General features: G+C 46.9%; 2 protein-coding genes across 3 annotated transcripts; one reads left to right on the top strand and one right to left on the bottom strand.

The window, feature by feature from the left end:
- Positions 1-643: 643 nt before the first annotated feature.
- Positions 644-5,786, bottom strand: KIAA2013 (KIAA2013 ortholog). 2 transcript variants are annotated; one of them, XR_009820223.1, is made up of 4 exons: positions 4,692-5,786; positions 3,115-3,968; positions 1,143-1,629; positions 644-1,041 (listed from the first exon to the last, which is right to left on the bottom strand). XR_009820223.1 is itself a non-coding variant. In XM_010198840.2 (3 exons), exons 1-3 carry the CDS (start codon positions 5,665-5,667, stop codon positions 1,603-1,605), a joined length of 1,857 nt encoding a protein of 618 aa, XP_010197142.2. In that variant the 5' UTR covers positions 5,668-5,786; the 3' UTR covers positions 644-1,602. The 2 variants fall into 2 exon arrangements, 1 of the variants encoding a protein (XP_010197142.2); XM_010198840.2 differs by having other exon boundaries at positions 644-1,629.
- A 2,040-nt stretch (positions 5,787-7,826) lies between these two features.
- Positions 7,827-24,778, top strand: PLOD1 (procollagen-lysine,2-oxoglutarate 5-dioxygenase 1). Its single transcript, XM_062013094.1, has 19 exons — positions 7,827-8,084; positions 12,380-12,471; positions 12,564-12,700; positions 13,893-14,056; positions 14,458-14,570; positions 16,233-16,296; positions 16,932-17,029; positions 17,353-17,454; positions 17,570-17,701; positions 17,970-18,091; positions 18,741-18,845; positions 19,280-19,405; positions 20,205-20,346; positions 20,867-20,980; positions 21,248-21,313; positions 21,660-21,764; positions 22,146-22,292; positions 22,590-22,715; positions 23,002-24,778. Exons 1-19 carry the CDS (start codon positions 8,000-8,002, stop codon positions 23,155-23,157), a joined length of 2,196 nt encoding a protein of 731 aa, XP_061869078.1. The 5' UTR covers positions 7,827-7,999; the 3' UTR covers positions 23,158-24,778.
- The last annotated feature ends 16 nt before the right edge of the window (positions 24,779-24,794 follow it).

The following is a 24,794-nucleotide window of genomic DNA, read 5'->3' as shown; positions in this document are numbered from 1 at the left end:
AGTAAGAAAGAGCAGGAGCTTCTGGTATGTTCTGTCCAAGTATAATAGCTAATATCTCTGTCAATACACAGTGTACTTAGTGTACAATTTATAATGTTCCCACAGCCTCCCTGTCTTTAGTCTATTCCTCGTAGGGCAGTAACTGTGTGAGACCAATTAGTGAGTGGAATGGTTTGCACACAAGTAACAGACAATGAAATCTGCTTTTCTAAGGGAGGTTCTTCATCTGAAACTAGACAGTAACCTAAGCTAAAGCTCTTAATGAAAAGCTAGGGCAAGCATTAAATGAGCCAAATTCATTACTTGCTGGATGGCCATAAAATCTGCTATTTAATTGTCCCCTGGGTTAGTAACTCTGTTCTTAAAACTAAAGCCTGGCCTGCATGCCTCAAGATAGAACAAGGTTACCCAAACCAGGGATGTGGAGAGCAGAATAACCTTGTGTTATTGTGCCTTCCACAGCATCAGGTCCCAGCTTAGATGTATTTACATACTGTTTTCCACAGTGTATTTCCTTTTAATCCAAGCACTTTTGTAGTCAGTACTGCCTCCACTTGTTTTAACTGGGTGGGGAGGAAGGGAAGGAGAGAACACAGACCAAAAAACCCCAAAAACTCAAACCAACCACACTTTAGTGATCAGATTAGATTGAAAGGTGTTTATTTAGAAACAACAGCTTTGGTATTTTAAAACCAAATGACCTTTGAATCATTTGAAAGTGGGATGTCTCCCCCCATAGCCAAAACAAATCAATGCACAAAAGTCTCAATATGCTTAGAATAGGAAACCTGCAGATCAACATTTCCAAGTGTAAATCCAGAAATCAACTTCTTTAGATTGGTTTTGCATTCTACAAGGGCTGAAAACCCTGCTACCAGCACTTAGATAGCTACAGTTCAATCAACTGACTTCTCACTGAAGTGGAGGCAAAATTATTAACATCCTCCTCCCAAGCAATAAATTAAAAAATGTCTGCCAGAAAGGAAGTTACACTGAAGTTTTCTGGTTAACTCTGGAGGGAATCATCATTCTTTTATCTTCCTGTAAAATGAAAAAAAAAGCAAATGAAAATATCAAAGGATTTAGTAGATCTTCAAGTATTTTCACCAAATGGATTACTCTTAGGGAACTGAAGAGCTTACAAGGAAAAAGAAACATCTGTTAGACAAGCTTCTGGGATAAACTCTTGAATAACCACACCTTCCAAGTCTGAGATTCCTCTCTTAACAAGGCACAAAAGGATTGTTGCTTTCAAAAGGTCCTTGTTCTCAGCTGCAAAGTTGTCAGATGTCTTGTGCAAATGGAGGCTGAAAGCAGGGACTAAGTTCACCTGGACATAGGGATGTTCCCATCCAAGTCATGAAACAGAGTGCTCTTTCAACACCATCCATCTCCCTGACTGCTGCAGAGATTTTGAGCTTCAGCTGGCTTCCACTTCATCCCTGTTTCTGGAATCAAGTTCTGCATCATCTTCATTTTAAGGAGGTCCAATTAAGACGAGGCAACAGACTTGTCTGCTGTACACTGCAAGGCTTTTTGCAGTGTCAAGAAGGAAGAGGTGTCAGTCAGCCCTGGTGTGTAGCTGTGAAGCTTCTCAGCGTTTCAGACACTATTGTCAGGGACAGTTACCTGTAGTAATGGTTAACAAGTCATTCTGTAAAAGGCAGAAGGCAAGTTTTTTGGATGACAAAGGCAACCAGAGAGACAACAGGGGAAAAAAAGACGTGAACTTGAGCATTTCAAGGACATGTTTCAGGGCACAGAGGTACACACAGTAACTGACCCTACTTCCTCACCACTTCCTCCTTTTGCAGTAAGATTTGGATCATGATCATATGCCTGTAACTGCAGTTGTCTTTGTTACACATCTCTCTCCTACCTCTTCCTAGGCTAGTTTGTCTAGCCACAAGCACCCTCCACTCTCATTCTTTCAGTAGCTGACGTATTCAGAACTGCTTGGGATCAGGCTCCATCTCCAGTGCTCAACATTACAAAGCCAGAAAGCTGAGAGGAAAGCTGCCAGCTCACCAAACACCCCTTATGTCCTGACTGTCAGGTTTAGACCAGTACCTTCTGTCCAGCCTTAGCTAGCCAAAATTAATTTGCTTTTATAATCTGGAAAAACAGTGCAATCTAAAGCTCAAGCTTTTACTCTGGCAGCTCTGTTTAACTATGACCTTTTGATGTCCTTTTTTTTTTTAAACACAAGCTACTCTGTTCAGCCCTAAGGAGGGATGCCTCTGAACAATATGGCAAGCTCACACAGCCACATCTAGTCTTGGCTTTCATTTCCACTCCTTATCAATACAAGACCAGAAAGTACCAGTGCTAAGAGCAGAAATCACTGCCTATGGTCTATTCTGTGCCAAGCTTTTACTAGCAACTAAGTTTTTTAAGGCAACTCAACACAAGAATTTCAAATTCTTCACATCAAAGTGAGATGCAGTAGAGCCTGAAGTCAGAACCTTCAACTCACAGTAAAAAGCACTCAGTACTTTCTTAATGCAGATGTGTATTGTGTCTGAATGAGAGAGTCACTAACTCAGGGCCCTCCCAGTGTGGTTTGACAGAGGACTGTGCAGTGTCTGTCAATCTGTGAACATTTACCAGTAGTCCCAACAAGTGAGCACCTTCACCTAAGAACACTGGCCTGCACTTGCATGCCATTGTATGACCTCTCCCACGTTCCAAGCAGGCAGATAAGCGTGCACAGCTCCCACACAGCAGTAAAGACAAGTACAGCAGCTCTCACAAGCCTTCCAGTACTGCATAATAAGAAACATCATCTCGTGACACAGCTGCAACTGTGGGCTTCAAAACAAGCAATGTCCTATACCAACATGTGGGAAAAGGACAGAAGAGCTGTGTCTGCTTTGATCTGCAGCCTTACAAACATTGAAGGAGATGATGGATTTCTCTTTTCTCATGTTTGTGAGCCCTACCGCTCCAATCCCTGCCCTAATCCTCCTTCTTGCAAGAAGAGGTCACAGATCATTATTGCAAGAAAGATCCAAAATCCTCACAGTCCCAAGACAGAACGTCCCCAAGCACAGCTGACAGAAAATCAGGTTGACAACACTCAGTGGACAGCAGCCAAAAGCAGCAGCCTTATACCTTACTCCTGAAGAGTGGCTTGGCTCCTGGCCCACAATATTCGTTGTAGATGAGTTTGAACAGAAACAAGTGAAACAGTGTGATTAAGGAGGCCACACTGAACCAGAAAAGGAAAGGTAAGCCTGGGTATTGCTTGGCCATGTGTTCCTCGTGAGCCAGAATAGCTTTTAGATGGAGTGTGTGTCTCAGGTCCTGCAAATGGATCAAATCTGTCGATATATAAAGCAGTGGAGTAATGGGTTGAGTCACCATGACAGGGAAGGTGTGACCTCGTGCCTCTGAGGTCAGCTCCACTGGCTCGTTCATACAGCCTGCCTCACATGCATACAGTCTCACTGGCTTGTCTTGGAATTTCACAGACACGTGCAAGAAGGGCTTTCCTTCAGCATCCAGCAGAACAGCTAGATTGATCAAGTCCTTATTGTAATGGATCCCACGTAAGGAATAGCTGTTATGAAGTACATCAGGGTCAGCCTGAAACTGAAGATGGTTTTCTGTGAACTGCAGACCCCCGAAACTGAGCACCATTCCCTGCATCAGTCCATGGACTCCAGCTGCCACGAGACCTTTGCATCCCCGTTTCTGGAGAGTTAGCTTCCACAAGTCTGAGAGCTGCAAGATCTGGGCAACACTGGTCAGCTTTGCTGGCCACAGGTTCTCTGCGTGCATGGTGGCGTGGCCACTGAAGCAGTGGTCAGCATAGTTCAAGCTGGCTTCCATTTTTTCTCTGTCCTCACCACTAATGAGTGGATCTAGCAGAGGAGCTGGCATTGTTGACAGCACGTAGTAGAGGGTCATGTTAACAGTCTCACTGGATGGTGTATGCAAATCTGTGATCTTTCTCATTTCAACCCCTGTAATAAAAGAAACCAACCAAGAGTCAGAGGACCATCCAAGCAAATGTGCACATCATCGTTTGATACACTGGCATTCTTTGTAACATCTGAAAAACCTTTGCCATGAAACACTGAAGGGAAATGTTTCCTTGTATTTTCTCTCTCCACTACCTGGAGCCAAGTTTGCACTAAAAGCAAAGCTAGTTTGATATACAGAGGCCTTATGGAGCTGTGACTGTGACTCCACAAGAATTATCTGTCAAAGGAACATCTTACTGGCTATAAAAGTGCAAGTTCTACCTTACTTGGGCAGCTCCTCTTTTATGCAAGGCCATTGAAATCTTAAAGAAAAAGCATTCTTGTAGGACAGTCCCTAACCTGCACAAATAATCTGTCCTTTATACCGTCACTAGAGGTCAACTCTGCGTCCAGCTTTACTGATTTGCCCAGCATGTCAGCTGTCAGTAGCTGAACACGTGAAAGTTAGGACAACCTGAGTTATGATTAGAAATACTCTCCTGTCATTTTCTTTATGCATTAAGGAATGCTTTTGTAAAGTATGCCAAGTTCCAAATCAGGAATGCTGGTTCTTTTTATCCCACAACATGCCTCCTGGCCCCTTTGTAATGGGTTTCTCTAAGACTGGAGTCTCTGGAGACCCTTACAGCACCCTTACAGGTCACTGAACTTTCAGCTGCCCTCTAAAGCAACCCTTTGGAAGGTGAGCATCAGTTTTCTCACCTGAAATGAACAGGTCAGACCAGGTCTGTTGGTGCTCCTGGAAAAGATCTTCCACTCCCATCTGCATCACCTCCAGCATCTCTTTCTTGGCTGACTCCCTCAGCTTGCTGAAGGTCTCCTCCAACCTTGAGACCTCGATGGGCTCTGAGGTATACACCACGGAGAGTACGGTTTCATCAAAGTGGGACTTGGGTGCCACCTGCACCCGGCTCACGAGCTTCTTGGCAGCCACCACCATCAGTACCACCTTGTTGCTCCCGGGCAGCAGCAGACGACCGGAGGAGAGCAGAAACTGCCGCTCCTCCACCTTCTCCAGGCTGGTGGCGAAGCGGCCGCCCAGCGAGGGCGCGGAAGCTGGGGCCGTGGCCTCGAAGGCGGCCACCCGCTCCGTGGGGTTGTCGATGCGGATGCGCTGCAGGTAGAGATGGGGCCGGCTCCGGTGGGCCACTACCTCCTCCCGCACCGTCACGCAGTCCGCGGCGGCGGCCCCGGTCTGGACGCAGCGCACCCGCCGCACGGCCCCGTCCCGCAGCGCCGCCTGCGCCGCCCGCGCCTCGCCGCGCCCGCCCAGCGCCCTCAGCCGCAGCAGCGCCGGGTACTCGGTGGCGAGCGCCGGGCCCCCGCCCGCTCCCGCCGCCGACACCCACAGCCGCCCGGCGGCCACGTCCAGCAGCAGAAAACCGTTTCCCGCCAGCGCCAGGCCCGGCCCCGGCCCGCCGCCGCCCCCGGCCGCCTCGTCAGGCAGCGGCAGCGCATCGCCGCGCTCGGCCTGCGCCCGCCAGGCGCCCGCGGCCGCCTGCAGGCAGAGAGCGGCGGCGCCGCGGGGCTCGGCCCCCCGCCCCGCGCCCCGCCGCGCCCGCGCCGCGCCCAGGTACCAGTACGCGACGAGCAGCAGCGCCAGCAGCAGCAGCAGCCGCCGCGCCCAGCTGCTGGACAGCAGCCCCGGCAGCCCCTTCAGCCGCTGCTGCAGCCACATGGGCGGCGCAGGGGTCCCGCCTCGTCCCGTCCCGCGGCCACTCCCCGGCCCCGACCCCGCCGCGGCGCAGCGACCCTCACGCCGCCATCGCCGCCGCCCGGAAGCGCCGCGCCGTGCGGCAGCCCCGCCAGGCTCTGCGACGCTTCGCGACAGCGGCCTCGCACCGCCCCTGAGGGAGGAGGCGCTGGGCGGGGAGCTGCGGCCGCTCCGCCTCACGCCTCGGGGCTCTCCCCGCCCCGGCTCCGGGCCGCTCCGCCTCACGCCTCGGGCCTCTCCCCGCCCCGGCTCCGGGCCGCTCCGCCTCACGCCTCGGGGCTCTCCCCGGGCCGCTCCGCCTCACGCCTCGGGCCTCTCCCAGCCCCGGCTCCGGGCCGCTCCGCCTCACGCGTCCCGTCGCGCCGCCCACGGCTGCGGGTTTATGTCTCCCGCCCGAGCGACTGCTCGCATGGAAGAACGCCGAGCGGGCCTGGGGGGGTTCCCGTGCCTGCAGAGGCGATCCGCCGCCGCTCCGCGGCAGGGCCTGGCGGGAGGGGACACGTCCCCTCCGATCAAACCGTATTCCCCTCTGCAGCAAACAGAGGAACAGACCAAGTGATGTGATGTGGGCGCATCAGGGGATGTGCTTTGCGCTCCAGCGCAGCTCTCGAAAGACGGTAGGAAATCACAGGCAGGAGTTAAAATGAAGCGTGAAATTCCTGACCAGATCGAGCCCCTGAACCAGATTAGTGAAGGGGAGCTGAGGAGATGTTTAATGAGCCGTGTGTTTTGGCGGGGAGCAGTGGCACTGGGACGTGTAAAAAGGGTGGGTGAGACCCTGCCCTTGCACTTTTCAGTGGGGCTGGTGTTTTCTGAGAAGGTTTTGAGGCTGCTTTTAAAACGGCTCTGCAATCCTTTTAAACTTGAGGAAGCTGGAGCTGTGCTTGGAGCACGTGTTGCACGTACTCCTTGGAACATCTGCACTGGCAGCTGCCTCTGTTTAAAAAGACACGCAGCCAGAGAGCACAAAGCAGGACAAACAGAAACAGGAGCAAACCCGTGCTCGCTGGGTTGGCAGAGCAGCAAACAGCTGTCAGACAGGGACGGGCTGAGTACAGCACTGTAAACAACGACACAGTAACGGGTTTGGTTTAGAAAGGAGAGATTGAACCTTGTTAAAACCAGTCGCGATTTTGAACATTCTCAGGCTGAGGTTTGAAGGTGAGGGGCTGAACATCTTTGCTGTGGCTCCTGGGAGTGCTGAGGCTGCTGATTGATCAGGGGCTTTACCTGGGCCTGCAGCGTGCTGAAGAGATCTAAAGTGAAAGTCTGATGGGTTTTTTTTCCCTCTGACAGCTTTGCAAAGGGAAGCTTCCTGAAATCACCATCTTGGGGAGAACTAGTGTTTCCTTGGACCGTTGCCTGTAGTGCATCATTTGAGCATGAAGACTACTTTGTTTGCCTGGTAATTACGAGGGAATTCCTGCTTTGGGAAGAAGGAATTGAAACAGAAGTGCTTTGAACACGTTCATGAGTATTCTCAGTGAGCCAATAGTACTGGTGGTTCTTTGGGAGGATGGAGAACATTAGTTAGCTGCAGCGTGGCTCTTCTAACAGGTCATTTCTTTCTCCTCTAAGGTCATACCGTCATATTTTCATTTTGAAAAGCTGAATCCTATGGTGTCTGTAATGTCAATTGGTAGGTTACTGATAGAAAACAGCACACTTGGGCCTCACAGCTTCACACAGCCCGCTTTTCAGTGAAAACTGAACACTACAACGAGGGAGCCTTCTGTGTTCTCTCAATGCTTTTTGCTTTTGTCACACTTAATGACCGTGTCAACCAGCTGCAGCCCAGCGCTGACTGGAGCTGCCCCGAAAGTGAGCGCTCTGCTCCTACACAGGCTCACGTTCGTTCCCCTGCAGAGCCGGCGTCCGGGGCTGGGGCTGTACCCCGCACGCTGCACGCCCCGGCAGCCAGGCTCGCTGCACCCCGCACCCCAGCTTCAGCGACTGAACCCCACCGGCTCTGCGAGGGTCCCTCCCAAAGGCAGCTGCTCCTCGCTTCGCGCAAGCCTCGGCCGCAGAGCTCCCGCCTCCCGCTCCAGAGCGGCCCCAGCCGCCTGCCCGCCTCCTGCGGGGCCGGGGCGGTGCGGGAGGAGGAGCCGCCGCCTCTCCTCTTCCTCCGCCCGTCCCCGCCGGGCGGGGCTGGTGCGTGGCACAGCTCCGGCAGCCCCGGAGCCTCCTGGAGCCGCCGGCGCCGGGTCTGTGCGGAGCGGAGCGGTGCCCGGGCCCGTCGCCGTCCCGCAGGCAGCCTCGGCTCCCGGAGCGGGTTCCGGGCGGGGAAATCGCCTCCATGGTGCCGCCGGCGCTGCTGCTGCTGCCCTGGACGGTGCTGGCGCTGCTCGGGGCGGAGGGCGGCCGTGCCTCCCAGCAGGAAGGTAAGGGGGGGTCTGTCCTGGGCAGACGGACGGGGAGCTGGTGGCCAGGCTGATGGACGGGCACATCCTCACTGTCCTCTCCAGCAGGGAGGCATTGCCCGAGCAGTGCCCACTGCGGGGCTGAGCCCCCGGGCGGCGTCTAGAGCCTGCTGCGGAGTTCAGGCAGACCACAGGCTGCCGTGGGTGTCCTCTGTGCCTCAGCTGCCAGACAGGCAGTTACAGGTCTGAGCCGTGGACACCATTTCATCCCGGTGAAGTTCTCACAGTCCCTTGGATTGCAATGCCACTTGGGTCAGCCCTTCCCGCTTTTGAGCTTCCACAGCTCAAGAATTAGGTAACAGAGAACATTTGATCCCAAACTGGCCACACTGGGACCTGAAATCCGGGGTGCTCCTAAAATAACATCTGTCTGTGCCCACATGAACAGTCAGCAGATGCTCTGAGGAGCAGTTGGTACAACAGTGGAGGATTAGGGCAGCTACAGAGTGACATCCAGGCTGGCAAAGAGGTTCACACACAGTCACTCTGCCAAGAAGTTTGGATAACTGTCTCTGTCTTCATTAGAGAAAGTGGCAATTAGGAGATCTTGTTAGCTAGAATATTTCCCCATCACAGTATGTGATTCTGATATAATTACTGTATGTACACAGTTAATGTGTATCCATGGGAGTGTTGGAAGGAGAGTTCTTTAGTTATATTTCCAGCATTTAGGATCTTTCTGTGTTATCCTGCCTTCCTTACACACTCCAAGTCTTCCATGTTTTCAGTATGATTTTAGAGTGCACTAGAGATAGAAAATTGGGTGCTGGGAAAAGAGAACGAGTTGTGTTGGTTAGGAAGAGGGAATTTGGAATTAACTGCTTTCTGAATCTGTTATTTCTGGCATGGCATGGAGAAGAAATGCTTTACCTTTCCAGTGCCTCTGCATCCTCAGAGTATAATGACACCTTTCTTCTCTCTTGTATGAGAATAATAATACCTATCTTTTTTGTGTGTGCTCTTCTAGATCTCTGCAGAAACTCTCAGCACAGTCATTTGTACTTCATAGAATCTTTAAAAAAAGGTTTTGTAAATGTATAATGCAGAGATGATATTACCCACTATTACATCCACTGTTTTTTTCCTGTTTGATCCCCATATTAATGGTATTTTCTTGAACACCATCTTGACAGGAAGTGGCAAAGATTTCCCAAAGCACAGCCTAAGGATAAATTCACTCCTTGTTCTGAAATGCAGCTGCAGCTGTGCTTTCCCTGTAGAGTCACGGCACAAGGACATAACTCCCAAAGTTTTTGTTGCTGAACTCATCTCATCACTGAGTTTTGCTCTTTGTAAAAACTCAGAAATCTACCAAATCCTCTCACTGTGAAGCTCATATCAGAGTCTGTATTCCAGTGCTTTGTCTCTACAGAATCCTTCATCTCTAGTGCTCAAAAGCCCTCAGAAAAGTGGTAAATAATCCTCTGTTACCATTCTGCAGATGGAAAACCAGAGGGGTAGCAAGGTTGGCTCCCTGTTGCAGAGCCAGCACTACAATCTAGGTCCTCTGGTTCCTAGTCCACTGCTTGCTTTAACTGTCCTGTGTTCATATTCAGCCGTACCATTATTAAATGTGTTTATATGATTTCTAGTTGTCAGCGTGGCCCAAGGAGTCTCAGGGCCCAGGAGGCCTAGCTCAGCAGAACAGGCTTCCATTTCTACATTCAAAAAGTAACTGTGACATGGAAGAAAAAGGAAGTTTAATTCTGCTTTTGGAGGTTTTAAATGCCTGCATGTGATAGTGAAATTTAAAAGGTTTACTGCTCTGTCTCTGGAAGCAGCTTTCAGCTGCATGAGTGTTCAGCAAAATCTTTGAGAAAGAGAGAAAAAGGGGTTAAAGGAGAAGGAGTGGAGGCTGAACAGCTCAGCACAAGCTTCTGGTACTGGCCTGAAGGAATGTCTCTTGGGATGGAAAGCTCTCGCTACTGCAGAGACTTCTCAGAACAGAAACCCAGCTTAATGTCTGTTTGAGTCCTGCCCCCACAGAACAGGAACAAGAATCTGTTAACGTGGAATTCTGCTGGGGAGGGTAATTGCCCCTGTGCTGGCTTTTCCATGCTCCAGTGGGTTCACACGCTGCACGGGGAAACCTTTTCTGTCTCAGAAAGAGGACGCTGCTCCCTGTTGATCCCTGTGGGCCTTCAGCTTTCATCTTGCCCAGCAAACTTCTGGCAGTGATATCGTAAACAGTTTGTTGCTTCCTTGGACTGGTGGCCTGAGAATGAATTAGTGATTTATTTAATGTGAGATGCCTGAGAATTCAGGCTGAAATGATTGCATAGCAGTCAGACTGTTGTCTTTCCTTCTTTTATTGTTATCATCTGCTTTCTCCTCTCCTTGCAGGTACTGGAATGTGATGTTTGTCTTTACATTCCTCTCTGGCAAGCCCCCGTTTCCCCCCTCTTCCTTGGCAGTGTGATCTTCACCTTCCCAGAAACAGCAAGCTCAGAGTTATCTAATAAAGCTGCTATGGTTTTCTGCATGCTATTTGTATAGCTAGAAACTGTAGTGGCTTTCACATATTCCCAGAGGAGATAAATATTTTACTCATTTGTTTGCACCCTCTGACTGGACAGGACACGAGGAACTGGAATACACTGGAGAAACTGGATCAGGAATGTACTTCATGCAGCTAAAAATCTATAACTCCCTTTGTGACTGTCTAACAAAATACAGTTAGAGCTGACCTTCTGCTCCTATGGACTGTTCTCAATCTCTCCTCTCTTTTTATTCTGATGCAGGAATTTCCTTGGGAGCATCCTCTTTCTTTCTAACTTGGAATCTTACAATTAACTTTTGCTGACTCCAGCTCCTAGGTCCTGCCTCTCCTAGATCAGAATGTCAGTTTGAGTACAGTAGGAAGATGCAGCTGGTACATCCATTGAAAAAAGCTCATTGTTCCAAAGAAGGCTGATGAAGCCAAGAAAATGTGCTTTTGGTTTTTCCTGGTATTTTCTGATGTTAAAATCAGCCGGCCGGGATTCACATTGAGGCACCGTTGCCAGAGCCTCTACAAATTCCTACTTAAGCAGAAGCATTCAGATGAAAGAGAATGTTTTATCATTACAATGAAGAAACCAGAGCTTCCACATAAAAGTCATATTCCAGTGGTATGATAGAGAAACTTCTGAAAGAGAACTTCAGGACTCAGCTTTGTCATTTGGAAGGGACTGGGGATGAAAAGCAATTTTGGGAGGAGAATGTCAATGAAAGCTATGAGAGAATTAAATGCACGTTGTGTATGTATTAAAGAGTCTGGAAAACACCTCAGGAATGCAGTAGGAAATTGGAGCAGCCATGGAGAGGGATTAATAACATTCAGCCTAATTTTGTTCATCCCTACACCCAGTCAATGCTGACTGGCAAAAAAGCAGCTCTGTGGGGAACAGGAAGCCAGTTGCACTGAATGGATGACTTCCAAGTGGGCATTCTGGAGTAGTTCTATTTTTTTATCCTCAAGTTTAGTTTCCTTCATCCTCTATTTGAGAGAAGAGGATTGTAGCTTTCAATTGCAGGGGAAAAAAAAGCCCCACTTAATACATGTTATTTCCTTTTTCTAGCTCCTAACTCAGACAATTAAATTGTGTCTTTATATAATCTCTCATTTTATACCCAGGACCAAGTAGTACTTGGAACAGTCTTGCTTGTGCTGCAGGTTGTTTTAGATTCTTCAGTCAAACATTGAAATATGAGGGCAACTTTGCCATGTTCTGTCCCCTGTGGTAGTTCCTCCAGTAAAACCTTGGCTGTGTCCATACTTTCTTTTTTCCCTTCTATGAATCTTTGATGAGCTGGTGCCAAGAAAATCCAAGCAGCAAATAAGTAGGATTTGAGGTTGGTTTTCTTCCTGAGGTTGAAGCTTTGTGGGCAATGAGAACACCAAGGTGCTTAGTGTTGTACAGTGTAGAGAGAACTGGGTGAGGTGCAGACAGTGTTGTTCTCAGTGGGATGCAGTAGCTCCAGAGCTCAACTACCTCCCTTGCCTGATTTAAAATGTGGATGTGTCTATGTAATGTGAAACAGACATAACCTGTGTCTGCAAAAATGTTTGGACTCCTGGATTTTATTGCTGGACAAAAGAACTGGACAATCACTTTGCTTAGACTTCCATTTGTCAAATCTGTCAAGTACCTTTAAGGCTATTGATCCCTACTTTGGCTCAATATGTGACAGTAAAGCCTCTTCTTTAGGTATGTAACAGCTGGTTATGAAAACAATGTGAGTTAAATGTCTCTTGTGCTTTCTCCTGTGTGCAGAAAAGCTGCTGGTCCTTACTGTTGCCACCAAGCAGACAGAGGGATTCCAACGCTTTAGAAGATCAGCCCAATTCTTCAACTACAAAGTCGAGGTGAGGGGAACCTGCTTTAGCAGGGGATGGGCTGGATGATCTCTAGAGGTCCCTTCTAACCTCCACCATTCTGGAATTCTGTCATTCTTTAGGTGCTGGGGCTGGATGAGGAATGGCAGGGTGGAGATGACAAGAAGCCAGCAGGAGGTGGACAGAAGGTCCGTCTCTTGAAATCAGCTTTGAAGCAGTATGCGGATAAGGAAGACTTGATCATCCTTTTCATAGAAAGGTAATGGATTGGAAAGTATTTGCCATGAATCACACAGCTGTTTGGACAGGTTCTCACTAGGAAGAAATTAACTGTGAAGTAGATCTCCTTAGTTGATTGGTTTTTCCCCCTGCGCTTTCCTGGGAGCTGCTCAGAGCTGCATCCGTGGCAGTTGGGAAAGTCTCCACCGAATAGGCAGATTCCAACTCTTGCATGAAGTTGATAGCGTTATACCTGTTTCTGCCAGGGTGGAATTTGGCTGCCTTTCTCTGCAGAGAATGAGCAGACAATTTCTGTGGATCCAGGCAGGCCTTTCTTACCAGAATTATGTGTTTTGTAAGGTGAGGCAGGCTGCAACACAATCCTGAGAGCCAAGAACTAGTCTGCCAGAGAAATGTGAAGAGTGAAACAGATGGTTTGGAGTCTCAGTGTCTTTTTATATGCCCAGCAACAGGTAGGGCTGGGATATGTCTCTAGCTCCCATGGCAGGGAGACCATCTTTTGTAGCTCTGAGTGTCTACGTGTGTTTAGAGATTTGGGAGTGACTAATCTCTGGGATGAGCAACTCTTTCTCTCACCAAAATGAGTTTGAAGTATGCAAATCCTCTTGCAGAAAATGCAAGTCTCATTCTGGGAGTGTCTCCTGGGAATTAGTCAGTTCTACCCAGTACTGAAGAGACAGCAGCTGGAGTGCAACATCCAGTGCTAGTGGCCAGTATAGATTCCTCCTGAAGATTTGCAGAGTGCTCAGTGGAGAGGGGCAGCACACAAAAGATGTAAATACCATGACCTATAGTTTTGCTTAGTCTAGAAAGGAATGGGAAAGTCATTCTTCCTCCTGTAGGTAAAAAGTTCTTACAAACAATGAGGGCACCTGGACTTCACAGTCCCAAGTAGGGGAAAAGCAAGAGGAGATCAGCATGTTTTGCAGCTTGGAAGATTTGTTTTTATCATCAGTGAAAACTTTGTGTAAGTAAGAATGGGCCTAAGTTACTCCAAGCCAGCGTGGAATCCTTTGCAGTGGAAGGCAGCATCTTGCACTCTACCAATAAGGTTGTCTTTTACTTAGCTATAATTATGGGCAAAAATGTAGTACTGTGAAGCAGAACTGAAAGAAAGAGATTCCTAAAGAACTATCAGTTTCTAGAAACTTTTCATGCTGACATGTTTCTCTGACTTCATTCCTTCCTGTCCCTTTTGTCTTTTACTCCAGCTATGATGTTCTCTTTGCTTCGGGCCCCTCGGAGCTGCTGACAAAGTTCAGACAAGCCAAGAGCAAGGTGGTCTTCTCAGCAGAGAACTACATCTATCCTGACAGAAAGTTGGAAGCCAAGTACCCTCAGGTGCGAGATGGGAAGCGCTTCCTGGGATCTGGAGGTAAGACACAGAACCTCCTTTCAGCTGAGACCCTCTCTCAGCTTTTTCTGTTAAAAGGCCTTTGGGAGAAGTACCAAAGGACCAAGTGTGGGAGGCATCTTTATGGAAGATGGTGCAAACTGCAACCCCATGCAAAACTGACCATAATAGAAAGACTAAAAATGCTCCTGTAGGAGGGGACATAGTTATGAATTGCCTTTAGAGGATGGGAATCTGCTCCCTAGAACTTCTCTCTTTTCCTTTCCTTCTCTCTTTTCAGCCTTTGCTGAAAGCTGCTGTACCTCTGCAGCAATACAGGGAGGAGTGAGACTGTCTGAAAGAAACGAGAGTGTGTGTATACAGCAGTACTTCCCTTTTTTGTTTGTCTGGATTGAAACACCTCTCCATACTTATTCCCACAGGCTTCATAGGTTATGCTCCAAACCTGAGGAAGCTTGTGGAGGATTGGAAAGGACAGGATGATGACAGTGATCAGCTCTTCTATACCAATGTCTTCTTGGATCCAGAAAAAAGAGTAGGTGTCACTAGATTAGGAGAAGATGTGAGAAATGTTACGGTCAAACCTCTGTGCAGTATTTCTTTGACAGTAAAAGAAGTTAATCATGTACATATTGACTCATAATTACTGCTCTGGCATCCTTACATGGAACAGGCCAGTAGTATGACTAGTTATCCATTTCTCTTCTGAAAGTTTACATTCTACCCACTACCCCCTTGTTCTGTTATGAGAAGTTTTTAATCTCTAAGCTTAAGATGTGAATGGGAAGAGGGGTGTCTTTAAACAAGTCTTACTGGAAACTCATGCCAGTATCTGTATTTGCTGATGTTTAAAGCTACTGAGTGTGGCAGAACTCCTCAGCCTCCTCCCAGAGGATGTAAAACCCAGGCTTTAAGAGCATAACTTCCCTGCAGAGTGCAGTGCTGTCTCAGAGATATCCAACCTAGCACTAAAGGTACATTTTGGGTAAAGGGGCAGATGAAGGCTGAGCAGATTTGGGGTGATGAAAGGGACAAGGGTTTGCAGCCCCATTATCCACTGTTGTCCTTCAGGTCAGGGACCATAGACATCACAGCATTCTGAAACAAGGAGGCTGACACTGCCTTCAGCAAACTGGATCTCCAGATCCTAGCCATCAGTCTATGCCACGTGCCACATAACATCATCCAGGAGCCTGGAATGGACCCTGGGAGCATCACTGCCATTCCAGCACCATGTGGTGCACTGGCCAAATCATCCAGCCCACAGGGTGACTCGGCTTCTCTGCTTCTACACAGTGTCCCACCACACAGGCATGGGAACTAAGAAGTCAAACAGTGAGCTCAAGAGGAAGCATTAGAAATAGGATACTGCTTTGAGACTGATTAGAGAAGGAGTTGCATTTTTTTACCAGCATGGCTGGTAAAAATTTCAGCACTTTCATTACTTCTCCAAATCTGGATATGGCCTGTGATATTTGAACATCAACAATTCCTTTAATGCTCTCATCTGCTGGCCTGGCCCTGTGCCACACAAAGGCTGAGTAATTCCACTAACTTGGCATTCAGGCAGCGGATGTGAGCACCCTGCTGTCATTTCCAGTAATCAATCTTAACAGACGCCTGGAGGGGACACAACTCAGTTAAGTCAGAGCTGGATTTTAGTCTGACAGAAATCCAGTCAGAGTGTGACTTGCAGCATGGGATAAAAACAAAGATTGCACAAGCTGCCCTTGCACTTACTGAGCTCTGGTTTGATGCCAGTACTTGGGGCAATACTTGGGGTAATGCTTGCCCTGTGGGGAGATGGCAGGAAACTGTCTTTACAGCAGATGTCTTTGCTATCTTTTTTCATTCATATGCATTCCTGCATGTTATATGTGGGTTTTATGTGACTGTGCTGCAAATGTACTTCATTAATGTGCTGTGTATTATTATTGGCACACCCTCAGGACTTTAAACTGTTCATTTGCATGGTTTGCCTAATATATGATATTTAAATTGTCTTAGGAAATGGTGAATTGCCCTAGACTCCAGTGAAAATGGAGATTAATTGGGAGTGTTTTAGGCTTCAGAGCTTGGAGAGTGTGGAAATGCTTACAGGAATGTGATAACACCTTTGGTCAGCATAGGGTCTCATGTACAAACATGGATGTTCACTTCTGTTCTAATTAAGGCTCGTTATCTTATTCTTTTAAAGGAAAGTATCAACATCAGTCTAGACCAAAGAAGTCGGATCTTCCAAAATCTGAATGGAGCATTAGGTGAGATGGATGAAGGAAGCTCATTTCTCCTTGGGATACAACTATATGGCACCAGGAATAAAGTTGTGGCTGAAGGGACTAAGTTTCCTAAGTTCCTATCTTTTCAGAATAAGCTCCAGTAAAAACCCTCTGCCAGGCTTCTGGGGTTTATTTACAATTCCCCTGTGACCAGCTAGGTTCTCATTGCAATTCCCTCTTCACTTGGGGGAATGCAGGTCAGGTTTTCCATCTTACACCTCTGTGCCACTTTGATCTCTAAGCATGTCGGATTGCATTAGCCTTGAGGATTGTAACAGGGAGGGACTTTCAGCACAAGTAATAACACACAACCCTGCCTAGGGCTTGCTTGTCTTTCCACTTCAGCACTGTGTCTGGAATGCCATAGAAGGTGGGATGCAGCCAGATACTGCCTGTGAGCACTCACTGACTGTACCACAGCTGCTGACCTGACCTGCTAATTGATTGATTTCGCTGGTCCTGGCAAAAGTGATTCATTTACTCTCCTGCACTGCTGCCTGAGGTTTGCAGTTTATAGTCTTGCACCAGTCCATCTTTCCAGTCAGTTAAAAAATGATAATGGCAGTGTAGTTTTTGTCTCCTGTGCTCTGACAACATGATGCCAATGTCATTTCCAGATGAAGTAGTTCTGAAGTTTGAAAACTCACGAGTGAGAGCAAGAAACTTATTATATGACACTCTGCCTGTGGTGATTCATGGAAATGGACCCACCAAGGTAAGTGAGTGTTCTGAGAGAAAGTTTTGGTATGTATTTGTTGCAGAGTGGCCATTTATGCTGCAGTGTAGCAGGTTACTGTCTGTTCTCATATATTGAGTTTACTTGCATGCATTTATATGTGAGAAACAGTTCTATAGCAGAGGATGCTGTGGTTCAAAGGTCAGCAGGTAAGTGGACCTTCAGGCTCCCATGCTTTTCAGATTCTTTAGTCCAAGAAGAAAGTAAATGAAATTCTGATGAAACATAATCTTACACTGGGGATGGGTACAAAGAAAATCCCCTGTCCTGTAAGATGTAACATGGCAAATGGCCTTTTGCAGCTCCAGCTGAACTACCTGGGAAACTATATTCCTCAAATATGGACATTTGAGACTGGCTGCACTGTGTGTGATGAAGGTCTGCGAAGCCTCACCGGGTTTAAGGTAAGGCTGGCGTTTTATCATAACTCTAAAGACAAGTCTTACTATTACAATGGAATTTTATGTGTCTGATACAGTACATGAGCCACCACTTCTCTCCTTTTTTCTCTGAATGTAGGATGAGGCATTGCCAAAGATTCTGATTGGCATTTTCATTGAGCAACCCACCCCCTTCCTCTCCCAGTTTTTCTTGCGGCTTCGTAACTTTAATTACCCAAAGCAAAGAATCCAGCTCTTCATTCACAACCACGTAAGTACAGTTGGCCTGTGGTGGTCTGGGCAAATGTGGGGAAAATTTAACTCCAGACATCTTTGTGACCTTTGACTAAACTTCCAGGCTCTGTAATCCCAGTGTTTACCTGCAATGACATCTATAAGATCACTCTATCCAGCTGTAAAGATGTGGAAGTGGGAAGAGCTGTTGCTCATCTGGTTTGGCGTTTTCAAGAGCAGGAGGCTGAGCAGCCTGGGATGAGCCCATCTTATCTTTTTCTCCTTATTTTTTTCTTTTGGCACAGGAACAACATCACTTGAAGCAGGTGGACTCTTTTGTTAAAGAACATGGCAAGGAATACCTCGCTGTCAAAGTGATCGGACCAGATGACGAGGTGGAGAATGCTGAGGCACGGAACTTGGGCATGTAAGTGAAGAGCCGTACGTGATGGTCACATGTCATCAGCCTGTGTCCAAACTAAGGCACTCTGTTTTTTCTGAGGATCTTCACTATCAAATGGATTCTTCTCTTTCAATTCTCCTAACATTAATTCCCCATGACCCTTGTATATTGGGGAAACAAAGCAGCTTTGGTACCAGCTCCTGTTCTGCAATTTGAGAAACAAAGTTTTCACTGACCCTTTGCTCTGTTAGAAGGATTAGCCCTACACCTCCCACCATCATTCATCAGTCTATATGCTGAGTCATAGATCACAAAGAATATGCACCTATATCTCTGAAGAGGAGCAGAGTAGTAGTAAAACTAAGAGCAGGGTATCTTACTGTCTGTGATCGGGAGGTGTGGGTTTGAGCTCAGGTCTGGATTTGGGCCAACTATAAATGGGAATGTCTCCAGTTTGAGCTGAGGAAACAATTTGCTAAATGTGATTTTTGGCTGTGTCTCAGCTGCTAGTGGACAGTGAATCTGATGTGCTTGTGCTGTGCTGGGTTGTTACATTAAGCTTTTCTGAGCACCCCTAAGAAGACCTTCACACTACAAGGTGAAGGAATTCCTGGTGTTTGGTCCCTTGCCTTGCTCTGGTTTAGGTGTGACTTTTCTTGTTCTCTGGCTACAGGGATTTATGCAGAAAGGATCCTGACTGTGACTATTACTTTAGCCTGGATGCTGAAATAGTTCTGAAGAACAGAGAGACTCTGAGGATCCTGATTGAACAGAACAAGTGAGTTCTTTGGTCTGAGCCATCCTTGCTGGTCATCTCTCACACAAGGAACAGAGTGAGCTCTTATCTTTCAGATGCGTAAGGCACTAGGAGAATGTGTCAGATATGGAGTGTCAGACAAACACCTCCTGTCTGGTCTTTTTTTACTGTAGTTGTCACCCCTGGATTTTAGGCAGTGAGTGTAAGTGATCCTGAGTTTTGTCTTTATAAAGTCACTGGAACAAGTGGGATTCTGAGAGACCTACAGCAGGGTACAGTGAGACAGGAGACTGTGGCCACATTTGCCTTTCCTTATGTAGAATTGTATTCTATCAGGATTAACAGAAGCAGCAACTCTGTGAGAGAGAAGCAACAACTCTTACAGTCCTGTGGTTTTTTTCCTTTTCTTCCTGTAACATCCTGTCCTTCAATTCCTTTCTTGTTTGTGCTCTCAGGCTGGTGATTGCCCCGCTTGTAAGTCGTCATGAGAAGCTGTGGTCAAATTTCTGGGGAGCCCTGAGCCCTGACGGGTACTACGCCCGCTCAGAAGATTATGTGGATGTTGTTCAAAGGCGGAGGGTGTGAGTATGCAAAGAGAGCTTCTTACTGATACAGGCCTGCAAATGCAAAGCCTGCTGCAGCACATTATCATCAAACTAATGTCAAAGAACCAGAGAGCACAACTGTCTTTGTGTATAGAAAAGGAAAAGAAGTCTGTGCTCAAATTTGGAAGCTGCTGTATGTTCTGCACTGAGCAGAGATGATAACATACTTTAGGCAGATTTTCTTATGATCAGAAAAAGGGTTTGAGAGAACAAATCCTCACTGAAATCACTTCATCTTACTCATGTCATATTTTCCCACCTGTGGATTATAGTTAGTGTGATTCTTAAAGTCTTGTCAAGTGCTGTTTAGTTTTACCAGGTTGTCTTCATAAAATACCAAGTGATCCTCAAGGATTCACAAGGTGTGATTGTTATTTCATTCATACTCTTGAAGGGCCCTTTTTTTTTAGGCTATTGTATGTGCAGTAAATGCTGGAAATCAGCTTATGCACTTTTGGCTGGTTCAGGTTTTTTAAAATCACTGGAAAAAAAATGTTGATCTCTCTGGGAAGAGATTCAAGCCATTAATTATGTCCCAAGAGAAAACACACAGTAACAATTAATTGTTTTCACAGTGGACTAGCATTTGTGCAGGCTGAAAGCTCTGGGCAATGGAATGACAATCTCTATTGGTATGGTTTCTCCTTACTATTCTGGGTTGGCTCCTGCAGGCAAGCCTGGCTGACACTGCAGTGCTGCCTGCCATCCAGTCAAGTCCAGCAGTATCTGTCTTAGTGGTATTTCAAGTCTTACTCTCCTACCCTTGTGTTTTCAGTGGGCTTTGGAATGTTCCCTACATCAGCAACGTTTACATGGTTAAAGCCAAGGCTCTGCGATCGGAGCTTGACCAGGAAGATCTGTTCCACAGTGGCAAGCTGGATGCTGACATGGCTTTCTGCCACAACGTTCGGAATCAGGTCAGTCAGGGAGAGAGAAGCTGGCAGGGCAGAACTGCTTGCCAGAGTGGAGGTGACCAGATTAAGTAGTTTCAAGGCATTCAGCTCTTCCAGGGCAGGGGGCATTATTCAATACTGATCAGGCTTGGAACAGTGTGGGGTTTCTGTCTCGCTATGAAATCACAGAGCCAGGGACCACTAAGTATGGGCAACCTTTTTGTTCTTGGGCCTATCTAGGGCTGTTCTGTATGGGGTTGACAGGTTAAGAAGGAACAACCTAATCTCACAGCAGTAGCTCTGCTCTGCTTCTGACCCTGGCTGACAAGAGGTACAGAATTGCTGTCTCTGGCTGTAGCCTTTCAAAGTTCCTCATATCCAGAGTAGAAATTAAACTGAAGGCCCACTGGAGGAAGAATGAGTAAAACAATAGCATGGTCAGAGACATCATCACTGGGGAAATGTCTAGTGCTTATATTTCATAGTGGCTCACAGAAATGTGAGGCCTGGAAACAAAGCTTGATTGTTTCCCTCTGTCCTGCAGGGAGTCTTTATGTACCTGACAAATCGGCATCAGTTTGGACACATACTGTCCCTGGAGAATTACCAGACAACTCACCTCCACAATGACCTCTGGCAAATATTCAGCAACCCTGAGGTGAGAGAACCTACATGCTCAGCATCTTAGCACTGTGGCACATGAAGATCTGATGGCTAACTTCACCAACAAAGAAAGTCCAGGCTTTGTAGGAACAATGTTTCTCAGGTGGGATGAGGAGTATTGTCAGAGAATGTAAAGAGAGGGTGTTTATGTGATTCTGGACCTTCAAAGCCTGTGAAACACCACTGCATGAGTGCCTGGCCTGCATTGCCTCATTAAGCAGGCCCCACAGAAATGACTGGTTTGCTTATCTTTTAACTGCAGGACTGGAGAGAAAAGTATATCCATGAGAACTACACAGCAGCTCTGAAAGGGAAATTGGTAGAAATGGTAAGAAAACATCACTCTTATCCATCAGAATGGGAGATTAGCATCAGGACCGTGCCTGTATCATCACTACTGCCATTCTCAGGAATAAGCAGTTCAGCATGACCTTGTAGTCTTTCAAATTCAGAAGAGACATGACCTTGAAAGTATTCTTAGAGCTATTCTTCCAGGAGTATATCTCCAGCTTTCTTAAGTGGAAGTGGGCCATATAAATCAGAAGACAGATTTCTATCCTCAATATTTTAGTAACTTTCCACTTAAAGCGACTCAATCTCCAGTTTTGCCTCACTCCTTTTGCCTCAAGCACTTATCCTAGTTTCTGCTGTTCTCACCTGTCTCTTTTCTGCAGCCCTGCCCAGATGTTTACTGGTTCCCCATATTCACTGACACTGCCTGTGATGAGCTGGTGGAAGAAATGGAACATTATGGCAAGTGGTCCACAGGTGACAACACGGTAAGAAAAGCAGGAGCTCTTTGACTTCTGGTCCCCACCATTACCTATGCATGTTTGGGGGTAGCAGTGCCTCCTGTAGGGAGGGCATTAGATCCCACAGTTAAACCAGTTCCTGATTAACTCTGTGAGTTTTGCCCATGTTCTTGAAAGTGAATTAGTTTTTGTGAGTCCTCTTTAGTGTCCTCTGAAGCTACAGTGTTCAGCCCTTCTGATGGTAATATTGTTTACCTTAGGGTTTAATTACTGTTTGAAGTGAGTTTTCCATCCTGGAAATTCTGACAGTAAGCATCCTATGTATTTGTAATTACCAGAAACAAGTGCTTTTCAGTCCTTAAGTCCAAGGTTCCCATCTTTATGGGTGTTTTCATGATCCTATTTCAGGACAGCAGAATACAAGGAGGATATGAGAACGTCCCAACTATTGACATACACATGAACCAAATTGGCTTTGAAAGAGAATGGTATAAGTTTCTTCTAGAATATATTGCACCCATCACAGAGAAGCTGTACCCAGGATACTACACCAAGGTGTGTATACCTTAGCATCAAAGTCTGTGCTCAGCACCTCCTCCAGTTGCAACTCTGTGAAGAGTCTCCTAGAACCCTCTGGCAATGTGCATGCTACTTCCCACTGTGGAGGAACTGACTCTGAGTGTGATGAAAGTGTGTGCATCAGGAGGTACACCATTTCCCAGGGACATTCTCCTGCCTTTTGCTTTTAGCAGTGGGATGCAATTTAAATAGTATGCTCTGCTCTGCAGCTTGGTAGCCATGGACTCACAGAGCCCTGTTAACAGGTGTGCACTTTGTTCCTCTGTCCTGCAGACTCAGTTTGAGTTGGCCTTTGTGGTTCGTTACAAACCCGACGAGCAGCCCTCTTTAATGCCCCATCATGACGCCTCCACCTTCACCGTTAACATTGCTTTGAACCGAGTTGGAATAGACTATGAGGTAAGTGTGGGCCAGTGTGTCAGGAGTGCAGGACAGCCTGTTGAGCAGTCCAGGCAGCTGAAAACCCTTTCCTTAGCCATATCTGACTTCTTCACTAAGGACTGCAGTTAATCATAGAATCATAGAATTGTTTCAACTGGAAGAGACCAGCGTAGAAAGGAGATTGTTGAAGCAGATTTCTTAAGCACTTTCTCACCCTTTCAGAAGAGCTGCCAGGAGAAGGTGGAGACACTTTCCCTGGGGTGCTTTTAGCAAGCTGATGTGTCTCTTGTTCTGTTTCCACCAGGGAGGAGGCTGCCGGTTCCTGCGCTACAATTGCTCCATCCGAGCCCCGCGGAAAGGGTGGTCCCTTATGCACCCAGGACGCCTGACCCACTACCACGAAGGTCTCCCAACCACCAAAGGAACCCGTTATATTGCAGTGTCCTTTGTTGACCCCTAGAGCCAAAGGAAGGGTCTTTCCCTGGCCCTGCTCACTGCTGACTCTGAGTGGAAACAGGGAATGCTGCCGAGAGTTTCTAAGGCATTGATCAAAGCTATTTGGATATTGATTTTTAACGATATTTTAAGACTCCACTACTGGAAGATCTCCCTCTGACACTGCAGGCAATATCTAGGAATATTGCTGTAGAACTTGGAAGGAGATTTTGTGCCTTCGTTTTTGATTCAGCTCCTCATCCGCTGTTTCTGGGAAATGCGATTTACTTGAACCTTCACTGATTGGTTGGCTTCACACAAATGCTTTCTTGGACTGGAAATCCAGCTTGTTGGAGGCAAGTCACAACTCTCTCTCCAAGTAGCTGGAAGCCCATTTTCATCCACAGCATATTTGGGACTGGATATGAGACAATAATTCCTGGATATTATTCCAAATATAAACCAATCAGGGAGCTGACTCCAGGAGTCAAAACAGTTAAATATCATACCAGATGAAACTCAGTAATAAGAGCCTGAAGATCATCTGATTCCTTACCTCTTTGCAGTCTTTAGAAGCATATCACAATGTTCAAAGCAGCATGAGTGGCAATATAAGTGCTTCTGGTTAGCTAAAGGAAGGTCAGCTAATGATACTTTATTTACCTCTGGGATCAGACTGAAGAGATAAAAGAGAGCCTCCCTATCTTCTGTTACTGCAGCTGAGGAGTGTGCATACACAGACAAATTCACACCATATGGGTATATGTAGACATATCTAAGAAAGGGAAGGCTGAGATTAACTAGGTCAGTCAGGAGAACTTCACCGCTGAATTGTCTCTGTTCTGTCCCATGTTAAGATTGTCAAAAGCTCTAATCAATCCCTGGATAACAACCCAAAGGTTCCAGTGGTCTTTGTGGCCTCATTCTAGTTCTTAGAGACTGTGTTTGGATAATATTCTCTGCATCTAACGTAAATGGGCCATCTAAGAGCTGTTCTTTGGTGCTTAGAAGTCATTATTCAATGTGTCTGTTATTTGAGATTCCAAACCAAAACACTCCACTGCAGACAATTCTCCAGTGGGGTCCAGGCTGGTAGAGAGGAGTGGTTGGAAAGTGCTGAGAGACTGTGGTGAACTGGTAGGTATAAAAACCTGTTTTGACCAGACCCACGGTTAGAGAGGGAAGAGAGAGAAGACTTTTCTGTCCTTGCCTATGAGATACCTGCTGTGCTTACAGGATACTGTTATGCTCTAGGTCTGCCAGACTAGTATGTTTCACAAGCAGTAAATTCACATCATGATTGTCCTTAGGAAAAGAAAATCTTCCTCTTAGCTCTCTGTGTCTCCAGCTTCTACTGTCAGGTGTAGAGCCCCTTCATCTTGGATTGGTCACGTTAATGCAGACAGAATAGTTTTAGATGTGCAAATTCTGGCAGGGAACTTTATACACTTCGAACAGACCTGAGAAAAGCTACTTTCTATGTGCTTTTTAGGTCTGTTTCAAGGCAATGTGTGCCCAAAAAAAATCTAGGCATGGACAATCAGTTTGAAACGTCAAACAATAATAAATCTTGTTAGTGAAATCCAAAACTATGTGTTACCAAATAAAGGGACTTGATGGGCCAATCGTTGAGAAGATGTTGAAAAGGTGTATGTATTTATT

The sequence above is a fragment of the Colius striatus genome, chromosome 21 (assembly GCF_028858725.1).
Source record: "Colius striatus isolate bColStr4 chromosome 21, bColStr4.1.hap1, whole genome shotgun sequence".
NCBI lineage: Eukaryota > Metazoa > Chordata > Aves > Coliiformes > Coliidae > Colius > Colius striatus.
The sequence above is the reverse complement of the archived record's forward strand: the minus strand, read 5'-3'. Positions and strand labels throughout refer to the sequence as shown.

Coding starts and splice junctions, on each gene's coding strand:
- KIAA2013 (XM_010198840.2), bottom strand. CDS start 5,667: ATGTGGCTGCAGCAGCGGCTGAAGGGGCTGCCGGGGCTGCTGTCCAGC. Junction 3,969..4,691: donor GTCTGACCTGTTCATTTCAG/GTGAGAAAACTG, acceptor CTTTTATTACAG/GGGTTGAAATGAGAAAGATC. Junction 1,630..3,114: donor AGCCACTCTTCAGGAGTAAG/GTATAAGGCTGC, acceptor CCATTACTACAG/GTAACTGTCCCTGACAATAG.
- PLOD1 (XM_062013094.1), top strand. CDS start 8,000: ATGGTGCCGCCGGCGCTGCTGCTGCTGCCCTGGACGGTGCTGGCGCTG. Junction 19,406..20,204: donor GTTGTTCAAAGGCGGAGGGT/GTGAGTATGCAA, acceptor TTGTGTTTTCAG/TGGGCTTTGGAATGTTCCCT. Junction 22,716..23,001: donor GAGTTGGAATAGACTATGAG/GTAAGTGTGGGC, acceptor TGTTTCCACCAG/GGAGGAGGCTGCCGGTTCCT.